Source organism: Channa argus, chromosome 8, assembly GCF_033026475.1.
Source record: "Channa argus isolate prfri chromosome 8, Channa argus male v1.0, whole genome shotgun sequence".
Classification (NCBI taxonomy): domain Eukaryota; kingdom Metazoa; phylum Chordata; class Actinopteri; order Anabantiformes; family Channidae; genus Channa; species Channa argus.
Genome location: NC_090204.1, coordinates 11,212,935 through 11,231,794, shown reverse-complemented (window position 1 = coordinate 11,231,794; position 18,860 = coordinate 11,212,935). Strand labels below are relative to the sequence as shown.

Here is an 18,860-nt window from a genome sequence, read left to right as displayed (position 1 = left end):
TCATACAACCTTATTTCAACAGAATTAAAATATTAAACCGTATTTTATATGTAATACATGCAATACCACCTCTTTAAATAGTTACAACCCTAGATGGAATTATTACAATTTTGTTACGTAAATATACACTGTAGCTTTTGACATAATAACAGGACAGCAGTAAAAGAGAATGATAGAGGAGGATCATAGCAAGTCAACAAAAGCATAGACTGGCTTGTTATTTATAAATCCCAAACCCCAGAAAAACATACTTACTGAACATACATGGTGGGCAGGAGAGGCTATAAAATTACCTAAAAAAAAATTCAAAGCCTAAAAAAAAATAATTTGAGAATCTACAGAAACTCCACATATTAACTAGTGAGTATATGAGAAGTGGATATAATAAAAATGATGTTCAGCATATGTTTGTCATATCTGCTAATTACTTCAGCTTCTTCATGTTCTTTGTTGATGTTAAAGCACACCAATAACAGGTAGCTCAAAGTACAGATTAAGTAAAAGTTGTATAAATTTGTCAAAGGGGTGCATTATAGGGCAGCAGTGAATTGATTGGTAGAGACGCCACCGAACAACCATAGGATCGGAGGTTTGTGCCCCGCTCTTCCCAACCACATGCCGAAGTGTTTATGGGTAAGACACTGAACCCCCAACAGCCCATCCCCATCCCCCGCTGTGCAGTGCCAGTCCCAAGCCCGGTAAAAATTGGGGAGGGTTGTGTCAGTAAGGGCATTGGTTGTAAAAACTGTGCTAAATCAACATGTGGACAAATGTGGCGACCCTGAACTTATACGATAAGCCGAAAGTAGCCAACAGTGTGGAGCATGCTTATCTTCACATCCACAAATTCAAGGAAAATTGTAATAAAATGATAAAGATGGCTTATACAATTTTTTTTCCATTTCAATTTAAAGATTAGTTGCAAGATTCTATATTTAAACTATTATTTTAATGGAATAATAAATAAGCACATCACAAGGGAATGGAAGCAGGACACATACATACAACATGGAGTAAAGAACAGGCCGATCACACATTTGATTTTTAACGCAGTGTAAAGAGTCCAATTAAAAATTATAAGAAAGACTTACTTTTCATCCATGTGAGAGTGCATCTTCTTAAGCTTCTGCATGATGCTGCTAGTCTCACTTCCCGAGATAGAGAGTGAGGGAGAGGTGCTGCGATTATCATTAGCATGTTTCATGTTCGGTGAAGGTGGTTCGGACATCAATGTTTCTGATACAGGAGTCTCCTGGACAATGGAAAAATGAAAACATGCCAATTATTAGTTAAGCCAATGAAACAATTCCATTTCTGTGGAACAAACCATGCCAGACTGAGACATTATCTGTAATTTTTGCCCATGATGGTAATTAGTGACTGCACAACTTACAGGTGGTGCTTCGTTCCCAGCACTCTTGAGACGCTCCTTTAGTCTGAATGTTGAGTTTCTCATCCGCTCAATCTCTTCCTGTTGCTTCAGCAACAGCTGCCTTTCCTTCATTGCTGCTTTATTAGCCTCCTGTAGTCGCTTGATCTCAGCCTGGAAACATGAGTATATTGGGAGTACAAGTAATTGTTAAGAACAAATAATACCCAGAGCTTAACTGTCATTTAATGTTATTATGTTTCAAGTGCTAAACACCTGCTCCTGCTGTAGTTTCATTAGAAGACCTCTCTGTCTTTTCCTGATTGGTGGCATTTTGTCATCTTCTCCCTTGTCCCTTAGCTTCTTTTTCTGGTGTTCTAGCCAGGCCAACTCAGTTCTGGTCTTCTCTTTTAGTGCTTTCTGGCGAAGACGCAGCAGAAAGCTCTGGTGCTGCAATCTTACCTCCTCGTCCTTCATGTACTGTCGTACCATGTCCATTGTAAACTGAGAAAAGCTGTCTTGTCCACTAGAAAAAGCGATGTTCACATCCTGAGAGAGTACAAGAACAAAGGTTAAAAAGTAGTATGATAGTTTTGTATGAAAACAGAACAGAGACAAACAAACAAAAATCACACTTTGGAGAAGAATAATGTTCAGTAGTAAAATAAAATGTAGCTGCCCTGTCACCTTCAAGATATTGTGTGCATCTGAAACAACTGTGGTGTTGTGATTAACTACATCATCCTCTGATTCGTCATGGTGACGGGACTTTTTCTCAATAGATTCACGGCGATGGGCCTCAGATGGCAGCAGAGAGCGGAAGGATCGCTCTTCAATTTCATCTTCTGTCATGGATTCTTCGAACTTGAGAGAGTACTCTGTTGCGATCGATGTACTGTCTAATGTAAGGCAGAAACAGGAAAAGCTCAGTGCACACTGTAATATAGTGGGAGTTTTAATAAGCCATATACAGTAACATGACATTGTGTATATAGATTTGTTTTTAGTATATGGTAAACAATGTTAATGTTTTAACAGTAACAATGGTGCTTGTTAATTGTAAAACTGCAGTAGATTATCATTAAGCGAAGGGACATACATCTGAAGCATGAAAAATCCCTACTTCCTATACAGTACCTTTCTCATCTACTACAGAAGGAATGCTGTCACTGCAAAGGGAGATATTTGCTGCTGTATGAACTTCAACCTCAGTGGAGCTGCTGCCCACGTCACTCTTTGTCCTCCTGTCAGCTTTCCCCTTCCACATTTGTCCTCCTTCTCCTTCTTTTTCTCTATGATCTGACAAGACATTTGAGGGGCTACGGTAGCTGATAGAATCTGTTTCACTGAAGAAGGGAGAACAAGAAAGATTTAGGGTCTCTTTGGCTTCCTTTTCCTCCTTCTAAATTTAAAACAGTAAAACTAGTGCTACAAGACAGGGATGTCTGGTACCAGGGCTTGGGTCTTCTGAAAGACAGAGCGTCAGAATGACTGAGCTTATTTAAGGAAGGCGTAACTTCGTCTGATCCAGTCCTTTCACTCGACACCTCACTATGAAAGCTGTAAAAAGAAATCTACAATTATAACAGATATTGAGGAGCAAACGGTTCTTTGTATGTATCTACTACTACGATTTAAACTATAACAAATCAAAGCATACAAGTCGTATGTAATATGAAAGCACAACAGGAGCTTAGACTTGTGGAAAGAAAAAAACATTAAAAAGAAAAAACAGTGTATAGTGTAATTTTCAAAACCAATCTCTCTCGTTTACAAAATGTGTTTTTAGCTTACCTGTCAGAATCAACTTTTGCCTGTCGCTGTTTTCTAAAGGAGCTCAGCTGTTCTTCCTCCTGACCCAACATGGAGGAATTTGTGGGAACAGGAGGGACAAACAAAGCTCCTGCTATCTGAGACCTTGCCAACTCTGTCATCTAACAGAGAAGATAATACAAATCATATATTTGAAATGATAAGTCTTACAATCATATTATTCCATCATCCTCTGTACTTATTATTTCTTTAGTGTAACTATCCAATCAAACAGCTTTAGTTACAAAATTAAGACACAGGCCCTTTGATTTCAACCTCCTTGATATGTCGGGCAGCATCGACAGTGTACTGTGCTGCCTCAGCCTGCTGACTCATCATCTTAGCAGAAGCTTCTTGGAGGCCTTCCAAGGTTTCTTTTTGACTTACTGCCATGCTTTCCTGCAGTTCTATGTGAGCCTGGGCAAAACCATACACACAGAATAAAATTCAAAGCTTAGAATTGAAAAAGTAAGAAACTCCACACTGGGTATAGCATTGACAAACTAAGACATGTCTCATTAGTGTGAGTAAAAGAATTAAGTGGTGTGTCTGTCTGTATGTGTGTGTCTGTACCTTGGCTACTCTCTGCCTGTTTTCCTCTACTTGTAACTGGGTCTCCAGGGCTTCTCTTTCAGTCTTGATCTTGAGCTCATAGAGATCACGCTCGTGTTGCTGCTGCTTAGCCTGCAGTGTCAAAGTTTATTACGTAGCTTAATAAATGCAACAACACAGACTCATTACAGTAAAGGCACTAATAAACACATTCAGTAGAAATTAAAAAACTGCAAACGCACTGTCAATGTGGAATGAAAAAAATATTGATTCCAGTGACTATAACAGTGCACATGTAGTTGCTGTTCATTTTGCACACAGTGCACCTAATATAATCTGATGCTATATGAGCAGCTAATTCTGTAACTGCAAGACCACCATTTATACAGTACAGAATTAGACAACTTAGAAAATGTATAGTCCTACAATCATCAACACAATAACACTACATAATTATTACTACTGTCTCTATTAAAACCTTCCTGTACCTTAAGCATTTGAGCCAATGATGCACTCTCTTGCTGAGCCATGGATACACCTATCAGCTTCTCCATGTTGTCTAGTTGTCTGACTGACTCCTCAATGGACTCTAGGTACTGGAGCTCTGCTGCCATACGCTGCTGCAGGACAGCAGGTGAATACTGTAGTTCACCTAGGAGGTTGGAAGGGTAAGAGAAATTATAAACAAGGCAGAGTTAGCACAGTAATGGAATTTGATATTAACCCAATTTACAAAGAAGCCTGGGGAATACAGATGTCTTGTCTTAGCAGCAGTGTTAATTTTATTAAATCAAATTCTGTGTCAGTGTTAGTTAATTTTTGTATTAAAACAAGTTTACCAGTGGTTCTGGGCTCCGCTACACCATTGCGAGCTGTGGTAGCGGTTTTCACATAATTTGTTCCAAGAGAACCACCTCTTGCAGGCTCATTGGGAGAGTCCAATCCTATAGGAGAATGATGGTCGGGAGAAGTAGGAGATGTCTGTTTGGGCCTGGCCCCTCTAGACTTCTTATCATCCAACAGCAAACTAGGAATGCAATTTTAAAAAGAATGAAATGGTGATTTTCTGATGGATGGACTTCACAGGGTAATTTACATGTCTAGGAGTGTCTGCAGATAACAGAATTAAATTTAAAATGTTTGTGTTTTGCAGCTAAAACCTTAAAGGTTGACAAATGATAAGTGAAAAATTATATAACAGATATGTACTAATAAATAATAATGTACAAACAATTCTGAAGTCACACAGTTAGAATAGGTTTTCATATGATGCATAGCTTAATGGTATGTTATAAGCGCTTCTGCTGTGCAACAATTTTGAAAAGAGGAGCATGTTAAATGCATGATAAACACTGAGGCAGCATAACCCTGCTGTGAGAGGCCCAGTATATGAATGGCTACATTGTGTTGCTTAGAGATTATAGGAGGCCAAGTCGATATCTTAGAGATCAGGTTACATTCTACTTTCCATTAAGGATGGCAGGCGGTGGCGCTTTTTTTTGATAAAGATAAAAAACAGACTCAATTAACATTGTGAGCATGTTATCAATGCTAAAACAGTTAGCTGATATATGAAAAGAATCAGATGCAATCTGGCAGAACTCTACACAACTCATAGACACCTATAATGTTCATGTTTGCTGTACCTAAAAGTGTTTTGAGACAGTGTCTGTCACAGTAATGAACGCTAAGTCGATGGGTCACCATGACAGGGACATAATCTGCAAGCTTTTTACACACACAGGCTCCACACAATGGCAGGAATCTGCCACTTGGGCTTTAGAGTAACTTTAGAGGGTTTAAATGTCACTATTGGGTGCTGGGATTAAACAAGAAAAACTCTCTTCCTTCCTTGACAGTCAACTCAAGCTGTGGAAATGACCTTTTAAACAATCTGTGGGCCCTCCCAAACAAAAAAAAAAAAAAAAAAAAAAAAAAAAAAAAAAAACTGTTTTCTATCTTGCATCAAAGTGCAGCCTTCTCCTGGGTACTACATGGTTGCTTAAACCTTCAGGCCCTTAACAGCAAGCCACAATCCTGTTTAGATTGGCTTCCCTAAACTTATACTTTCTGTGTAGTTTAGTAATTGGTCATGCCCATAAAAATTAACCATGGGTAATTACTGAATGTACAACGAATGAAAATTTTTGTAAAGGTGGAAAAGCAACAACTGACATGACCCAAAGTTGCAAAGACCCTATTTATTCAGTATACATAGATTTTTAAATTGTTTTGGTTTAGCCTTGAAAAACTGAAGTGTACACACTGAACACACACACACACACACAAACTTAAACAGGAACATGTGAAAACCAACAACTTATGCAAAACTAACAAATCCCCTTTTAATTTTCAAGTCCACTATGCATAATTACCTTTGGTGAGAATGCCATGAAGTTTCCCCTAACGTGTCACTCTTAGCTTGGCTGTGGGTGAAGCTTTTGTCTGAGCCCCTCTTCTTGGAGTCAGAAGAGTATGCCTCTGAGGGGGGTGAGCTGGAACTTCTCTGCTCTTCTACTAGAGTGGCATCACTCTGGTCTGATGTTATACCTGTAGAGTCATGCCATTATATTTTGCATGTGAGGGACTTCAAAATCATAACATATGACCAAAAACAATTTGTAAACAAACTATTAACTCTCACCTCGTTTTCTGGAGTGCTTAGAGAGTGGTGAAGAGCCAGATGCTGAACCAGATGAAAGATGTGGGGAGTGAATGGATGAGTGAAAGGATGAATGCTGGGAATTGATACCTCCTGCACTATTCTCCAAAGGAGACCTCTTGATCAGCTCCTCATAATGACTGACAGAGGGGGGAAACAAATATGATCGAATCACTTTTAATAAATTGCGATGTCTGACACAAACACGTAGAAATTGATAGTACTGGTTTACTCTCATTCTAAAGTCTGCTTATATACAATGTACTGAAGAAGGAAATACAGGATTGATGCCTGAAAGGGCTGTGTGATCTCACAATCTATGTCACATGAATGCCACCAAGTGGTCAATTTGAGAAATACACCGTTTTCTTCCCTTTACCTGGGTGAATTGGAGGATTTCCTCAACTGGCCACTGGCTCTGCTGCTATGTGATGACACAAAGTCATCTTCATAGACTACTGCATCACTGGGTCCTTTTCCAGAGAGCAAATGGGCAGAGGGAGAGTTCTTGTCACTTACTAATGGAAATATTGGAGACAAAGAGGCAGAGGAGCAATATGTATGACATTGTGGAGACAGCCAGTATGTTGGACATGGCAGGTATTCTGTGTAGCTTTAATGGCAACATTGTTATGAAAGATTTACCCATAGATACAAAGCAAACATGCTCACCATTTCATTTTATTGCTGTGTTAGCCATAGATAATCAAATTAATAATGGAAGAAAAAAAGAATTCTAAGTTCATAAATTGATACCAATTTGTTCCATTAACCAGGTCTAATATAGAAAACCTGACCGACACATTTCATAAAAAGGTACTTATTACCTTGAACTTACCTTGAACTTGGCCATGAAAGTTCTTAGTGAAAATGTTGATTACACTTAGAGGGCTTCCTTTGTTCAGCTCTTCCCAGGCTGCTTTATTGTTTTCGTGCTGAGCAAATGGGGAGTTAAGTCCTGAGCACCCCTCTGCCTCCTTTTGGAACTCTGAGAGCCGCTGGTAGCTCATTTTTTGACCAGCACAGAAATCTGTTACATCCAGATGATCCACTGCTCTAGATACATGACCAATTGAGGGGTGAGGAGGGCTTCCCTCATCTTCAGAAAAACTCCCTTCACTCAGTATGGGACCCTCACTGATGGAACCTGCACTTGAGTCATGTATATTTGTCTGATTGTCCTCCTTGTCATATTCTATCTTTATTGACATTTTATCAATTTCTTCTGTATTTTCCAAGCCATTAACTAGCTTTCCTCTTTTGGGAGTGTAACTGTGAAGGCTGGGCCCTGTTACATCAGAAGTTGTTTGTGGATTGCTCAAATTAGTGTGTACACCCTTCTTTTCTTTCTGTCCCTTAAGGGCGTACATTTTGCCTGCTGCTGGAAGAGTTGTGCCATTGTACGAACTTTGACCTGCACGTGTTAAAATCTTCTGGATCCTGAATGCCACATCATTATTTTCTGTCGCAGCTACTTTGGCCCAACATTCATCATCACCATTAGCCTGAGAGGGCCCTGGAGCCAAAATATTATCCATGTCCATTGAAGTTGCTGTGCCATAGTTGATCCCTCCCCCAACAAGCTTCCGTGCTTCGCTCTCTATACGGTTGGATAGCGATGCAGCTGTGGCTTTGAGGGCCTCAATGCGGGACATCTTGGAATCCAACCTGTTTGACGATGCTGTAGCTGGCTGCTGGGTGTGTCTTATGTCACTGGTGGCCACTGCTTTCTCAAGCCTCAGAAACTGAGTGAGGAAATGGCCACCAAAAGGTGCTAGCACACTGGTGCTGGGACCATTCACAGGATGTACAGCCGGGCTTAAACGGTCAGAATAAAGCCAAGTGCCAACTCCACCATCCAGATCATTCCTGCAAGCAATGAAGAAGTTGAAAGTAGAAAAAAGTACAACAAAAACTGGTCAAACGTGTGGCTGGCCTGGCTTACAAATTCTTACAGCGCTTGTTCTTTGCAACCTTACTTTGAAACTGAATTGAAAGCGTAAAACAATTTTTTTCTTTCTCATCAACATAATATTTAATGCACAATTAGCTATTACAAATGTGTCTGCATCAGAAATTACTTTTTAAATTTCAATGTTACTTTTTAATTTCATTTAATTACATGTATCAAGGTTGTACCTTTACAAAATAACCAGGATCATGACGTATTATTTTAGATTTGCAAATAAGAGCTATTTAATGATTTAGTTTTTTCCAGTATTGTTGTACACCCTTAGTTTCTCTGTTTAGTACATTCAAGTTGCCAGCTGTTATTTTTATCCAATTTTTAAACATAATTAAAAATTTAAATTTGATATTTAGTGTGAGCGTTGTTAATGTGTATCAATAACTCTGGGACAGGGAGATGATTATTTTTACTCCTAGTGAGTATGGCAGGTGGTCCTAATGAGTATTATGTACCTGTATAATGGAAGAGGTGGCTGATCATTCAAAGACCTATCACTGCTTGAGGGGCTCTGCGGTGCCTCTACTCTTTTGTTCTCTTTATCTGACTCTCCTGAGGGCTGGTAAATAGGTCTCTGTAACAGAAGACATTGACACACATCAAAAATTGCATATATATCACATTTATTAATTTACTTAGCTTGTCATAGTATATACTGTACCATTTGAATAGAAAGAGTAGCAGGTTGCATCTCCATGTCATCATCACCTAGCTGGGCCTCCTCGGACAGCAGCTTGGTGTAGGTACCTTGAAGTCGCTTTTGTACAGGAATCACAGGGGCCTCACTGGCAAGAGTCAATGTTTTAGCAACTTCTCTTTGCTTTCTGTAGAGCTCCTGCAATCTCTGGTTTCTCCGTTCTGCCTCCTCTCTTAGTGCCCTCTTCTCTTCTGCCTGACATCTCTTTCTCTCTTCTCGTTGCCGGGCAATGTAATGGCGAACAATATCTGCATCATAGTGGCGCTTTTTGTGCCCCGAATCAGCCATATTGGCGGTTTCTGGTTGATGTCTAGTGGGGCTGGCACTGTGACATTCTCTTAAGGAGCTACCTGTTCCACCCGCAGTTCCCCATGCAGAAATTGGAGTCCTTGTTCGTGACCCCGATCCCCCTCTCCCTCTCCTACGACTTCCACCCCGACACCTTTCCCGGGCCCTGTCTGCATTCTCAGCCTGTTTGCACTCTAGCTGCAGGTCATCAAGTATCCCTTGGATGTCTGCTGATAATAAGTCTGTGCTTATTCCGACTGGAGCCTTGTCCTGAGCAGCAGATGTGTGAGTAGATGTAGATGTGGAGTAGCTTTTAGACTGCTCCTGAAATCCACTGGGAAGCCTTTCTTTATTGTTGGGGCGAGTTTGTTGGAGTGATTCTGAATGTGGATCTGACCTGGAACGGTGACGGGAAGCTGGTAGACATTTTAAAAAAAGAAAAGAAAGATGTTATAGTTAGAAACTAATAGTGAAACTTATAAACTTATAATTGATATTAACATTCACAAATTCAAGATCAAACAGCCAAATTGATTTGATGTTGAAAAAACACATACACAAAAAAAACCCTTTACACTTAAAGAGAGGTATAAGAACGTAAAAAGGCTTTACAATTTTATTTATAAATTCTATAAACTTCTTACTTATTTATTTGGTCAACAGCTGTAATAAACATGTTCATTAGAATAAGACAAACACTATGCTCTAAGAAGTGACAGTATCAGATTTACAAAATTCCAAAGCTAAAGCTTTAGAACCACCAGACAGAATACATGTGATACACTCTACATGATGGTAGAGGAAGGTGGGGGGTGGGGTGGGAGAGTTTAGCCACAGCAACCCCAATCTGGGTCAAATTTAAAATTATAGTCTAGATTTTACAGTATCTAATCCAGACAGTGCTCTTTTAGGACTTGGCTGCAGCAAGCCTCATTACATCTCCCTGCCCCACTCTGCCAACCTCACAGTGTATGCTGCCTGCACTGGGGGCAACCTCTTGAAATCAGGCCATGTCTAATTGAGCTTCCAACCATAACAGCAAGTTAATCTCTATTCCTTCCTGTCAGTGGTATGCAGTATTTTTTTTTTTAAGGTGCGGTTGTCAATCTTTCTTCCTAACTGTGGTTCCCAGTCATATAAGAGAACATAGGGATTATTGAAATGTGACACAATTGATGATGTATGAGGCTTCATTTGGAGCTACAGCTTCAGGGAGTGCTTTAAAGTTTGTGGGATATTTGAGATATAAGGGGTAGGAGAATGACCGCAATGTTTTTGGCTTTATAGTATTAGAGAGCATTGCTGTTTGTTTCCCTAATGTTTGCACAGTCACAGAAACATACTCAATGTCATTACACATGTTCCTTTCGACAGTTTCACAGAATGAAAATCTAACCCACATTTCTCACCTTGTGAAAAGTAAGTGGAGTGTGTTTAATACATATAAGCAAAACTATAGGCACCATTTTTTGGCTATTTTTACACATAAAGTCAGCATAAAGTTAATTTCTTTTGACCACTAGGTGGTTTCATGGGCACAGCCTTCAACACAGCTTTATTTAAGGATGAAAACAGCACACAGTACAAGGAACAAAAGGTGACATGCGTCAGACTGCGTTAGATTTTTTTTTTACCCTCTAAAAAAATGTGATAATTCATCTGTTGCATGTATACAGATTTACAGTATCTAGGTTACTTAAGCTTATATAAATTTGCTCCCCGAATAAAAAAGTAACCAGATTTCTCTGAGTAACCTACTTACTTAAGTATATGTAATTGCAGTCACTATGTCTACAAGATGGAGAAGCACAAGCGGAGGTTAAGTAAAGTAAATAGAAGTAAATGTACACAATATTTTATGTTGAGCTGACATGTTTAAGTAGCTCATTAGAGTCTAGTAGGAGGCTAATCACCTTTTCGTTCTAAATCGATCTACTTTTGTTTTAACCTCGTGACACCATACACAGAGATAACTAAATACAGATGTTTTAATCTGAGTTTGTAGTTGGTATTATGAAAGACGGCATTAGTTTGTATGGGTTTGTATGGAAGGGCGAGGATTTTAGCTCTACAGGTCCCACCTGTTCTTCTTGCTTTGTCAGCTGGATGAAAACTGTCCTCCGTGTGCTTCTTGGGAATTGGACCCAGTACCATCTTTACCAGTTTCTGGCCCTCCCGCCATGATGCAGGGTTAATAACTGCACACAAATAAAAAAAGAAATACTTTGAATGCCATTAGTAAAGAGTAGTTCAATTAAAATGCCTTATTCATATTTAAAATGAATGAGGTGGCCAAAACATTAGAAACGCCTCTTCTTATAATGCACTCCAGTACGACTCCACTACACACGTTAACCGCAACAATAAAAACATAATAGAATTATCACCTTTCTGGCAGTTTAAACTTAAAATATTAAAAATTATAATCTTGTAAAAGTAGAATTCATGACAAAGCCACTGTGTTGGTGTTGCATTAAATTGTACAGGTGGTCATAAGGCTATTCCTGATTGGGGTAAATATACAATATTTCGCTCTAAATGTAAGTTGAGCGAAATAAACATACATCATTAATTTTTAAAAATGCAAATGTGCGAACGTGCTTAGTTCCACCCATGCAAAATGCTAACATTACATATAATGTGTAATTTGAACAGAACTTAAAGAAAATTGATATCAACTGAACAAAACTGAATTGACACAACTCTGACTCTTACTGTATCAAATTTGTTCTCAAGGAACCCTGCTCTGCTTATTTTCTTTATGCCCTGTACTATCCCTTGATTGCCTGGATCAGGTGGGTTGAGTCAATTGGAAGCTGGAACCTAGATGAGGGTGAAGTGGAAGAAGAAAAAGCATATTGGTATCTTCCAGCAGCTTATTGACTAAACACACCTGATCCAGCTAATCAGCAGTGATTAGGGCAGGGTTCGTTTAAAAACTTGCAGAGCAGGGGTCCTTAAGGACCAGGATTGAGAAGTCCTGCTGTATCGCATTGGCACAAATGTTACTGTAACATTTTTGTATTGAACCATGGCCTAGAATTCTAGATACATATTGATTCACCAGGTTATTTAGTTGCATGTTAAAACAGTCAATGTTAATGTTCCACAGTAGCCAAAACTGAGCCCAGAACGCAATCAAATTGAAAATTTGAGAGTGGACTGGCAGTTCACTCACAATGCCTGTGCAAAATGTCTGAGCCTAAGCAGTTTGCAAGAAAGAATGGAGAAAAACTGCAGTGATCAGATGAGGAAAGTTTACTGAGGCCATTACAAACAGGTTCAATTATGTAATTGCTGCTAAAGCTACAACTACTAGAGTGGGAGTGAATACTTAAATCCTGTATTTTTAATTAAAGTTACAATGTGCAACCTAAGCTAGCGCTACTGTGAGAATCAGTCCTCGCTGCTCTGCTGTCATCCCTGTACCTGTTCTGATATTGCTTTACTTAGCTTAGTTCTTTCCACTCCGCACAGTTATCATAGTTATCAAAACACAACAGATAAAAATGGAAAAAAAAAAACAAAAAAAAAACAAAAACAAAAAACAAACAAACTTGTGAGCAGTTTCTTTTAGCAAAATGGTTGGAAAGGTGAGCCTGACAAAAAATGCTTTTCGAAGAGAATGTCTATGTCTCACTGCCCATGCTGTTTAATGGATCTTTGTCACTTGATGCTTCCACCGCACCTCTCTATATTAAGATAAGTATGAGAGCAAAACTCTATTAAATAAATATGTGAAAAATGTTGCAAACTGTAACTTTAATTTACTTTATTTGTTTTTTAAAGGTGCTGCAAATATAACATATGCTGATTTTATGGAATATAACTGCATGTCTTGGCATATATACAATATCTGGCCATGCTACCACCAGAGCAGACTCAACTTAAATTAAATACATAAGAAACACTGTTCAGTTATCTCCCTCTAAACAAGTACGGTGTGTTAGAATTTAATTTGACACACCAATACACAAACAGAGTATTCTACTGAAGAGCAGTTCCTGGTAATGAAGCTTTACAGTCCATCCACTAACCAAGCAGCTGTTTCTACTGGGTAAATGAGCCAACTGAACCTGGCTACAGATTTCAGAGGGATATTTATGGTCCAAGGGCACCACAGAACTGAGCTACACTTGTAACCAGCCAAACATGAGAGGCAGCACAAAAGTTGGAAAAAACACAAGACACCAGGCATATAGTGAATGATTACTAGAACATAGGAAAGATATTGCTTTTTTGTTGCTGTGTTTGTGAGCAGATTTATTCAATAAAGTGGTCATACCAAACCATCATCATTATACAATAAAGGTCTCTCCTTGTGTCAAGTTCCAAAATTAAGATAGTTATCAATCAGATGATGACCTTTGAAAGACTGTGAATGGGTAGAAAGAGAGGGCTTTTTCAGCTGTCAAAGGTTTGCCATTACCTGGTTATTGCAGTATGCAGCTATGAATTGATGTGGATGTCTGCTAGTTGCTGGTCATAAAACTGCATCTCACACATACAGGACATAGCTTTAGGGATTACGGTCTTAACACAGGCTCAAAAGCCAGTATTAGCGCTTATTCATGTACAGATACTGGAACACACTTAAAGCCCAGATATGGCACAATTGAATACATAAAAAACAAACAAATATAATGTAGTCTGAACACTGGGTTCTTCAGTTTAGAAATCAACAACATTTTCTTTCATTTCATTTTATTATTATTTGAATTTATTTATGTTTTCATTGCACTTTAAGTTCAATGTAAATCCAACTGAATAAACCTAACCATAGAGACAGTTTAACACCTCACACTCTTTTAGAGAATATGTGGTGACCAAACAAAATTCTATCAGACTTTTCTACATTTTTACCTTACCTACTGTCACTAATATAGATCAGAGGGTGGGATAGCTGTAACATATTAAAAAGGATTGTTATACCTGGTTTCGCATGTAGGTCAGAGGCAGGAGTAGCTCTATGAACCTTCCTGACTAGTTTGGGGGGCCTCCTCTCTTTGGAACTGTCTGTTTCTCTTTGCTGCTGATGTCTGGATCTGGTGTTCTCTGTACATATAGGATTCAAGCAAGGATTAACCCACAAAACAACATACCCTAACAATTAGGCATATCCTGATACAGATACTAGTATTGGGTACTGCGTAAATACTGTCCTTGTGTACTTAAACTCATAAAAAAACCTTTCCAATACTGGAACTAATATAGTGTTGACATAACAGTGGTTGAGCAGGTAGGTGGGTGTGAAACAATGTCTGGAGGTGTTTTAAGGTAGGTGACAATAACAAAATTAAAGCTAACTGCAAGCTCAAATCTTTAGATCCAGTTGCTAACAGTCATTCACATATTTCTCAATATAATTTTAAATATGATACGATACACATACAAATATGATTACACATATATAATGCATTTCAGAATTGCAGAAACAGAATGACACAATAATTATTTATGGTTAAAACTGCAGAAATTTTTAAAATAAGAGTTATAGCAGTGACATGAACATATCTGTGTTCTGTCCTTACCAGCAATCTGTTGCGACAGGTCTTTGTATATTTCTCTACTGAGGTTATGAAACTCATCCTCCTTCCAAACTTTCCCATCAGAAGTCTGGATCTTTGTCTCAGTACTATTGAAACCTAAGAGGAAAAGAATTAAAGATATAAGTTCTAGAAGAAATTCCCAAAAATGTCTCGAATCTAAAAACACTTCACAAATTACTGTTTAAAAAATAAGGTCACAAAAATTGACAATGTTCAAAATGTGGAGTGACTCCAATTGTCAAGATACCCTTGTATGTAGGTGCAGGCGGTGCAGCTGCTACTTTCCGTATTTTGGCTGTGGGCATGCTACATGTACCAAAATTAATATTCCCCACAGCTGAATTAATGGGCTGTTCCAAATAACCCTGGAGCTTCTCCCTCTCTGCAGCCTCTTCTAGATGTTGCCTCTGCCTTCGAATACGCTCTTTAAGCCTCTCCAGCTTATTGTCAGGCTGATGCCTTCTTAGGTTCTCTAACCGCTGGGAAGCTGAGCCAGGGCTCGTCGAGGGAGTACTTTCCCCTCTGTGAATGGCACCTGGAGCTTCAGCTCTGCCTGGGCTTGACCCTTGTGGGTTCATGTCAAGTTGTGCTTTGGAGGTCCTTTTCTCTTCAGCTCCCTCCCTTGCAGGTGCTCTTACTCCTGTGAGATGTGACTGCTTTCCAACAGTCCTTATAGCATCCAGGGCTGACCAGTCATTGAGGTAGTGGACCTCTGTGCTCTCCAGAGCCGAGGTGTGTGTGCTATCCAGGTCCCTGTCAGTCTGTTTGTCCCTGGTGTCCCTCTGGTAGACTAGCTCGCTGAGCAAAGGATCTAATGGAGGTGGAGACGAAGGGTACAAAGACCCTGGTGCAGAGTGCAGACTGTAGGCCTCCAGCTGAGAGGATGGAGGGGTGGCCTCTCTGGATACAAACCAGATTACATGGGATCAGCAAGAGGATCAAGATTTACTCCTAATTTATCGAGTGTCCAGAGTGGACATTTATGGTTGTTAAAAATTTATAGAAGGAGGGATTGACATATTCATTTAAGGTATGATTTTAGATCACGAATGAAAACTGTTAATAACATTTGTAAATTTAAAATGCAGTGACTGACATAAAGGTTGGAAAAAGATTATCAGTCAATCCCTAATGTAATAACATCTAAATTTATTGAAAATTACTGATTATTGTGGGGTTTTGCTGTTAATAAGAAATTTCTAACACAAAACAGGAATGTGGAGATACTAAAGTTTAAAGGCAAGGTAAGAAGAGATGACAAGAAACACAATTGTCTCAAAATATACGTTTTTAAGATTAATTAACGGTTATCCTAGTTTTCGCTCTACAGCATATACACAGACACTATATAGTGTGACTATATTGGTTTAATTTTATCATATAATTTTAAGAAGCAAACTGAATATCATTGCTTTTGTGAATGTGCAATAAAAACTTTATAATTTCATTATCTTAAAACATTTGGCAAATGAGAGTATTATAGTAGTGATTTTGCCACTATTCAAAATAACCAAGTACAGATAACTGGTCCTGAGTAAGACAGTCTACTCCTATATCCAAATAAAGCAATGAACACAGACAAAGGATGCAAAGGATGTTTCACGAATGTTTTTTAGTGCAGAGTTCCACCTGTATGAGGCCAGTGGTTCCCTGAACTCCACGCTGTTGTTCCTGCAGACATTTCTGTCCTGGATAGAGCTCCTTAGTGGACTATGTGAGCTGCTCTTTTCTGAACTCTGTTGGCTATGACCTCTGCGTTTTGAAGACCCTCCATTGTCATCAGCTTCTGGTGACAAAGGAACAGTGTCAAAATAACTATACATATGAGAATTTAACTAATGTAGCTTTACTTTTTGGAATAAACTCACCCTTGCAACGGACCATTCTGGAGGTTTTCTTTTTGGGAGGGTCCATAACAGAGTCCAGGAGAACCCCTGTCCCCGGAGCTGCCTCTAGATGGTTTTCTATATGCCGCAGCTACAGAGAAGAATTACATGTATCAGGCAATTTGAGTCATATGAAAATGAATCATCTTTCATCATTAAATATTCTAGAAATGCATTTAACTGTTCACAAACAATGTAATTCAGCAGAAAACAGAGATGTTCTTACAGCAGCCTTGGACTGAGCCAAATGTTTCCATGCTGTTGTCAGATCTGACAAAAAAGGAAGAGAGAAAATCTTATAAGTTGGATAGAAGCAAAAGTGAAATTCTTATTATAAATAAAAATCACTGTAAGAACACTATACCAGCTTAGAATAACGACTAAAGAGACTGAATAGCATTTTAATATTTTTACGCACCTGTGCTGATATTGTGATCAGAAAGCTGCTGAGCAGAGTTTTTGAGAGACACCTCAGTCCTCCTGGTACTCCTCATCTCTTCAGCTCACCTGACATCAAGATCAAATACAGACAAATAAAAAAAACAATACTCAATGAAGGTAAAAGTGACAAATGAGATGAATACCAAAATAAACTTTACATTTTATATTGTATGCCTGGACTCATATCAGCAAACAGGCAAATAAAAATGTGAACTGAAACCAATACAAGGAAGAGCAAACAAAAAAAACAAAAATTGGTCATTCTGTCCATGAATGACTAAAACAAACCTTAAAGGCAACAATTTCAGCAAACTGCAGTCCGTACCAGCATTTGAAAATGAAATTATGCAATTAATTTTAATGAAATCCTACAATATATCTAACCACTGTGCCAAATGTATATACCACTGTACCATTTCCCCAGCAGAACATTCCTCAAAATACTTCAATCACAAAAGGTATGTACAAGTTTGTAAGACTTCAGCAATGCAATGTTTACTTAAACACCTGTATTGAAAAATGCAGTTCCTGTTTCTATGTAGATAGGACAATGACTATCATCAAGTTAACTAAACTTATGTTTGAGAGTTTTGTCATAATTAGGGAATCCTCTTCCAGTAATAATACTTGAACAATTTATTGACAACTTTGTCTCTTTAATCCATTAAATGTAATATGACTCTAAAACTAACGCTAACCTAATTATTTATTTGTATTAAGAGTGTTAGATTTCAGGAGTCATAAGTTCTTCTGAAGTCATGGATTAAAGCAACCGATCACGTGACACTTCCCTGAGGCGCTCACGTCATTGAGAGCAAACAGGAAGAAAACGAACCCCACTTCATCTTCTATATCAACTAAATTTCTTACTAATTCTATTCAGATACTTTATTGTCATATACTGATTAACATGATAATAAGCTATAACCAAAAGTGCAGACGGTGACTAATAAATATTTTTAATAGATCACAATCTGACAACCCAATTACGAAGCTGTGGTAATCTTCCGTTAAACTATTCTATTCTAAGTAAGACTAGAATATTTATAGAAGGAAGTAGGTTCATCATACTGACTGTCGACGTGAGCTGATGTTAGCTACTTTTAACTGAAATTGAAAATTCCATAAGCAACATTACATGACACCATGCCGTAACCTATAGGGTTGACGCGAAAACTATATGACCAACTTAAATGTGTTCAAAAAACTTAGTAGTAATAGTTTCCTTATATAAATGTACATGATCTGTAAACAGTTTTCCCCAGGGACAGATGCTGAACTCTGTTAAATCAACAAACTCGTTTACAATCAAAGATGGCGGATAATTTCTTCTTCACTTACGACTTCGAGACTTCGACTCGATGTTGCCATTTATTATTGACACTACATAGCAAAAGAAATAAAGTCAGTTACATCATCGGTGCCCACCACTCATTTCGAACTGCGAAAAATGCGATTAAGCAGAGGAATACTTAAATGCTAACAATTTTTCCGTTGCATGGGATGTAAAAACTTTAACATACGATCATCAACAATTACTAGTAGTAAGTCGTATTTTTATTACTTTGCATCCAATTGGGGCCACTTTTTTGTCCCAGAATGAGCCGCTAACAAGCTAAATTTACATTCACAACAGTA

The 18,860-nt window shown here is 38.5% G+C and overlaps 1 protein-coding gene across 7 annotated transcripts in view; it reads right to left on the bottom strand.

The window, feature by feature from the left end:
• The window catches only part of cep350 (centrosomal protein 350), a 32,496-nt gene that overhangs the window by 12,732 nt on the left and 904 nt on the right, over positions 1–18,860 (bottom strand). For 3 of the 7 annotated variants that reach the window (XM_067513740.1, XM_067513744.1, XM_067513746.1), the window contains exons 2-26: positions 17,200–17,288; positions 17,008–17,051; positions 16,764–16,872; positions 16,525–16,681; positions 15,143–15,795; positions 14,878–14,991; positions 14,279–14,401; positions 11,428–11,544; positions 9,023–9,762; positions 8,817–8,935; positions 7,234–8,264; positions 6,775–6,913; positions 6,378–6,535; positions 6,109–6,283; positions 4,573–4,760; positions 4,222–4,385; positions 3,755–3,865; positions 3,458–3,598; positions 3,164–3,303; positions 2,822–2,929; positions 2,507–2,715; positions 2,057–2,268; positions 1,646–1,918; positions 1,394–1,543; positions 1,092–1,252 (exon numbers count right to left, since the gene is read on the bottom strand). In XM_067513740.1, coding sequence (XP_067369841.1) covers positions 1,092–1,252; positions 1,394–1,543; positions 1,646–1,918; positions 2,057–2,268; positions 2,507–2,715; positions 2,822–2,929; positions 3,164–3,303; positions 3,458–3,598; positions 3,755–3,865; positions 4,222–4,385; positions 4,573–4,760; positions 6,109–6,283; positions 6,378–6,535; positions 6,775–6,913; positions 7,234–8,264; positions 8,817–8,935; positions 9,023–9,762; positions 11,428–11,544; positions 14,279–14,401; positions 14,878–14,991; positions 15,143–15,795; positions 16,525–16,681; positions 16,764–16,872; positions 17,008–17,051; positions 17,200–17,275 — 5,612 coding nt within the window. In that variant the 5' untranslated portion in view covers positions 17,276–17,288. Of the gene's footprint in view, positions 1–1,091; positions 1,253–1,393; positions 1,544–1,645; positions 1,919–2,056; positions 2,269–2,506; positions 2,716–2,821; positions 2,930–3,163; positions 3,304–3,457; positions 3,599–3,754; positions 3,866–4,221; positions 4,386–4,572; positions 4,761–6,108; positions 6,284–6,377; positions 6,536–6,774; positions 6,914–7,233; positions 8,265–8,816; positions 8,936–9,022; positions 9,763–11,427; positions 11,545–14,278; positions 14,402–14,877; positions 14,992–15,142; positions 15,796–16,524; positions 16,682–16,763; positions 16,873–17,007; positions 17,052–17,199; positions 17,289–18,860 lie in introns of those variants that run through there. The other 4 variants (XM_067513743.1, XM_067513745.1, XM_067513747.1 and 1 more) reach the window with 4 other exon arrangements.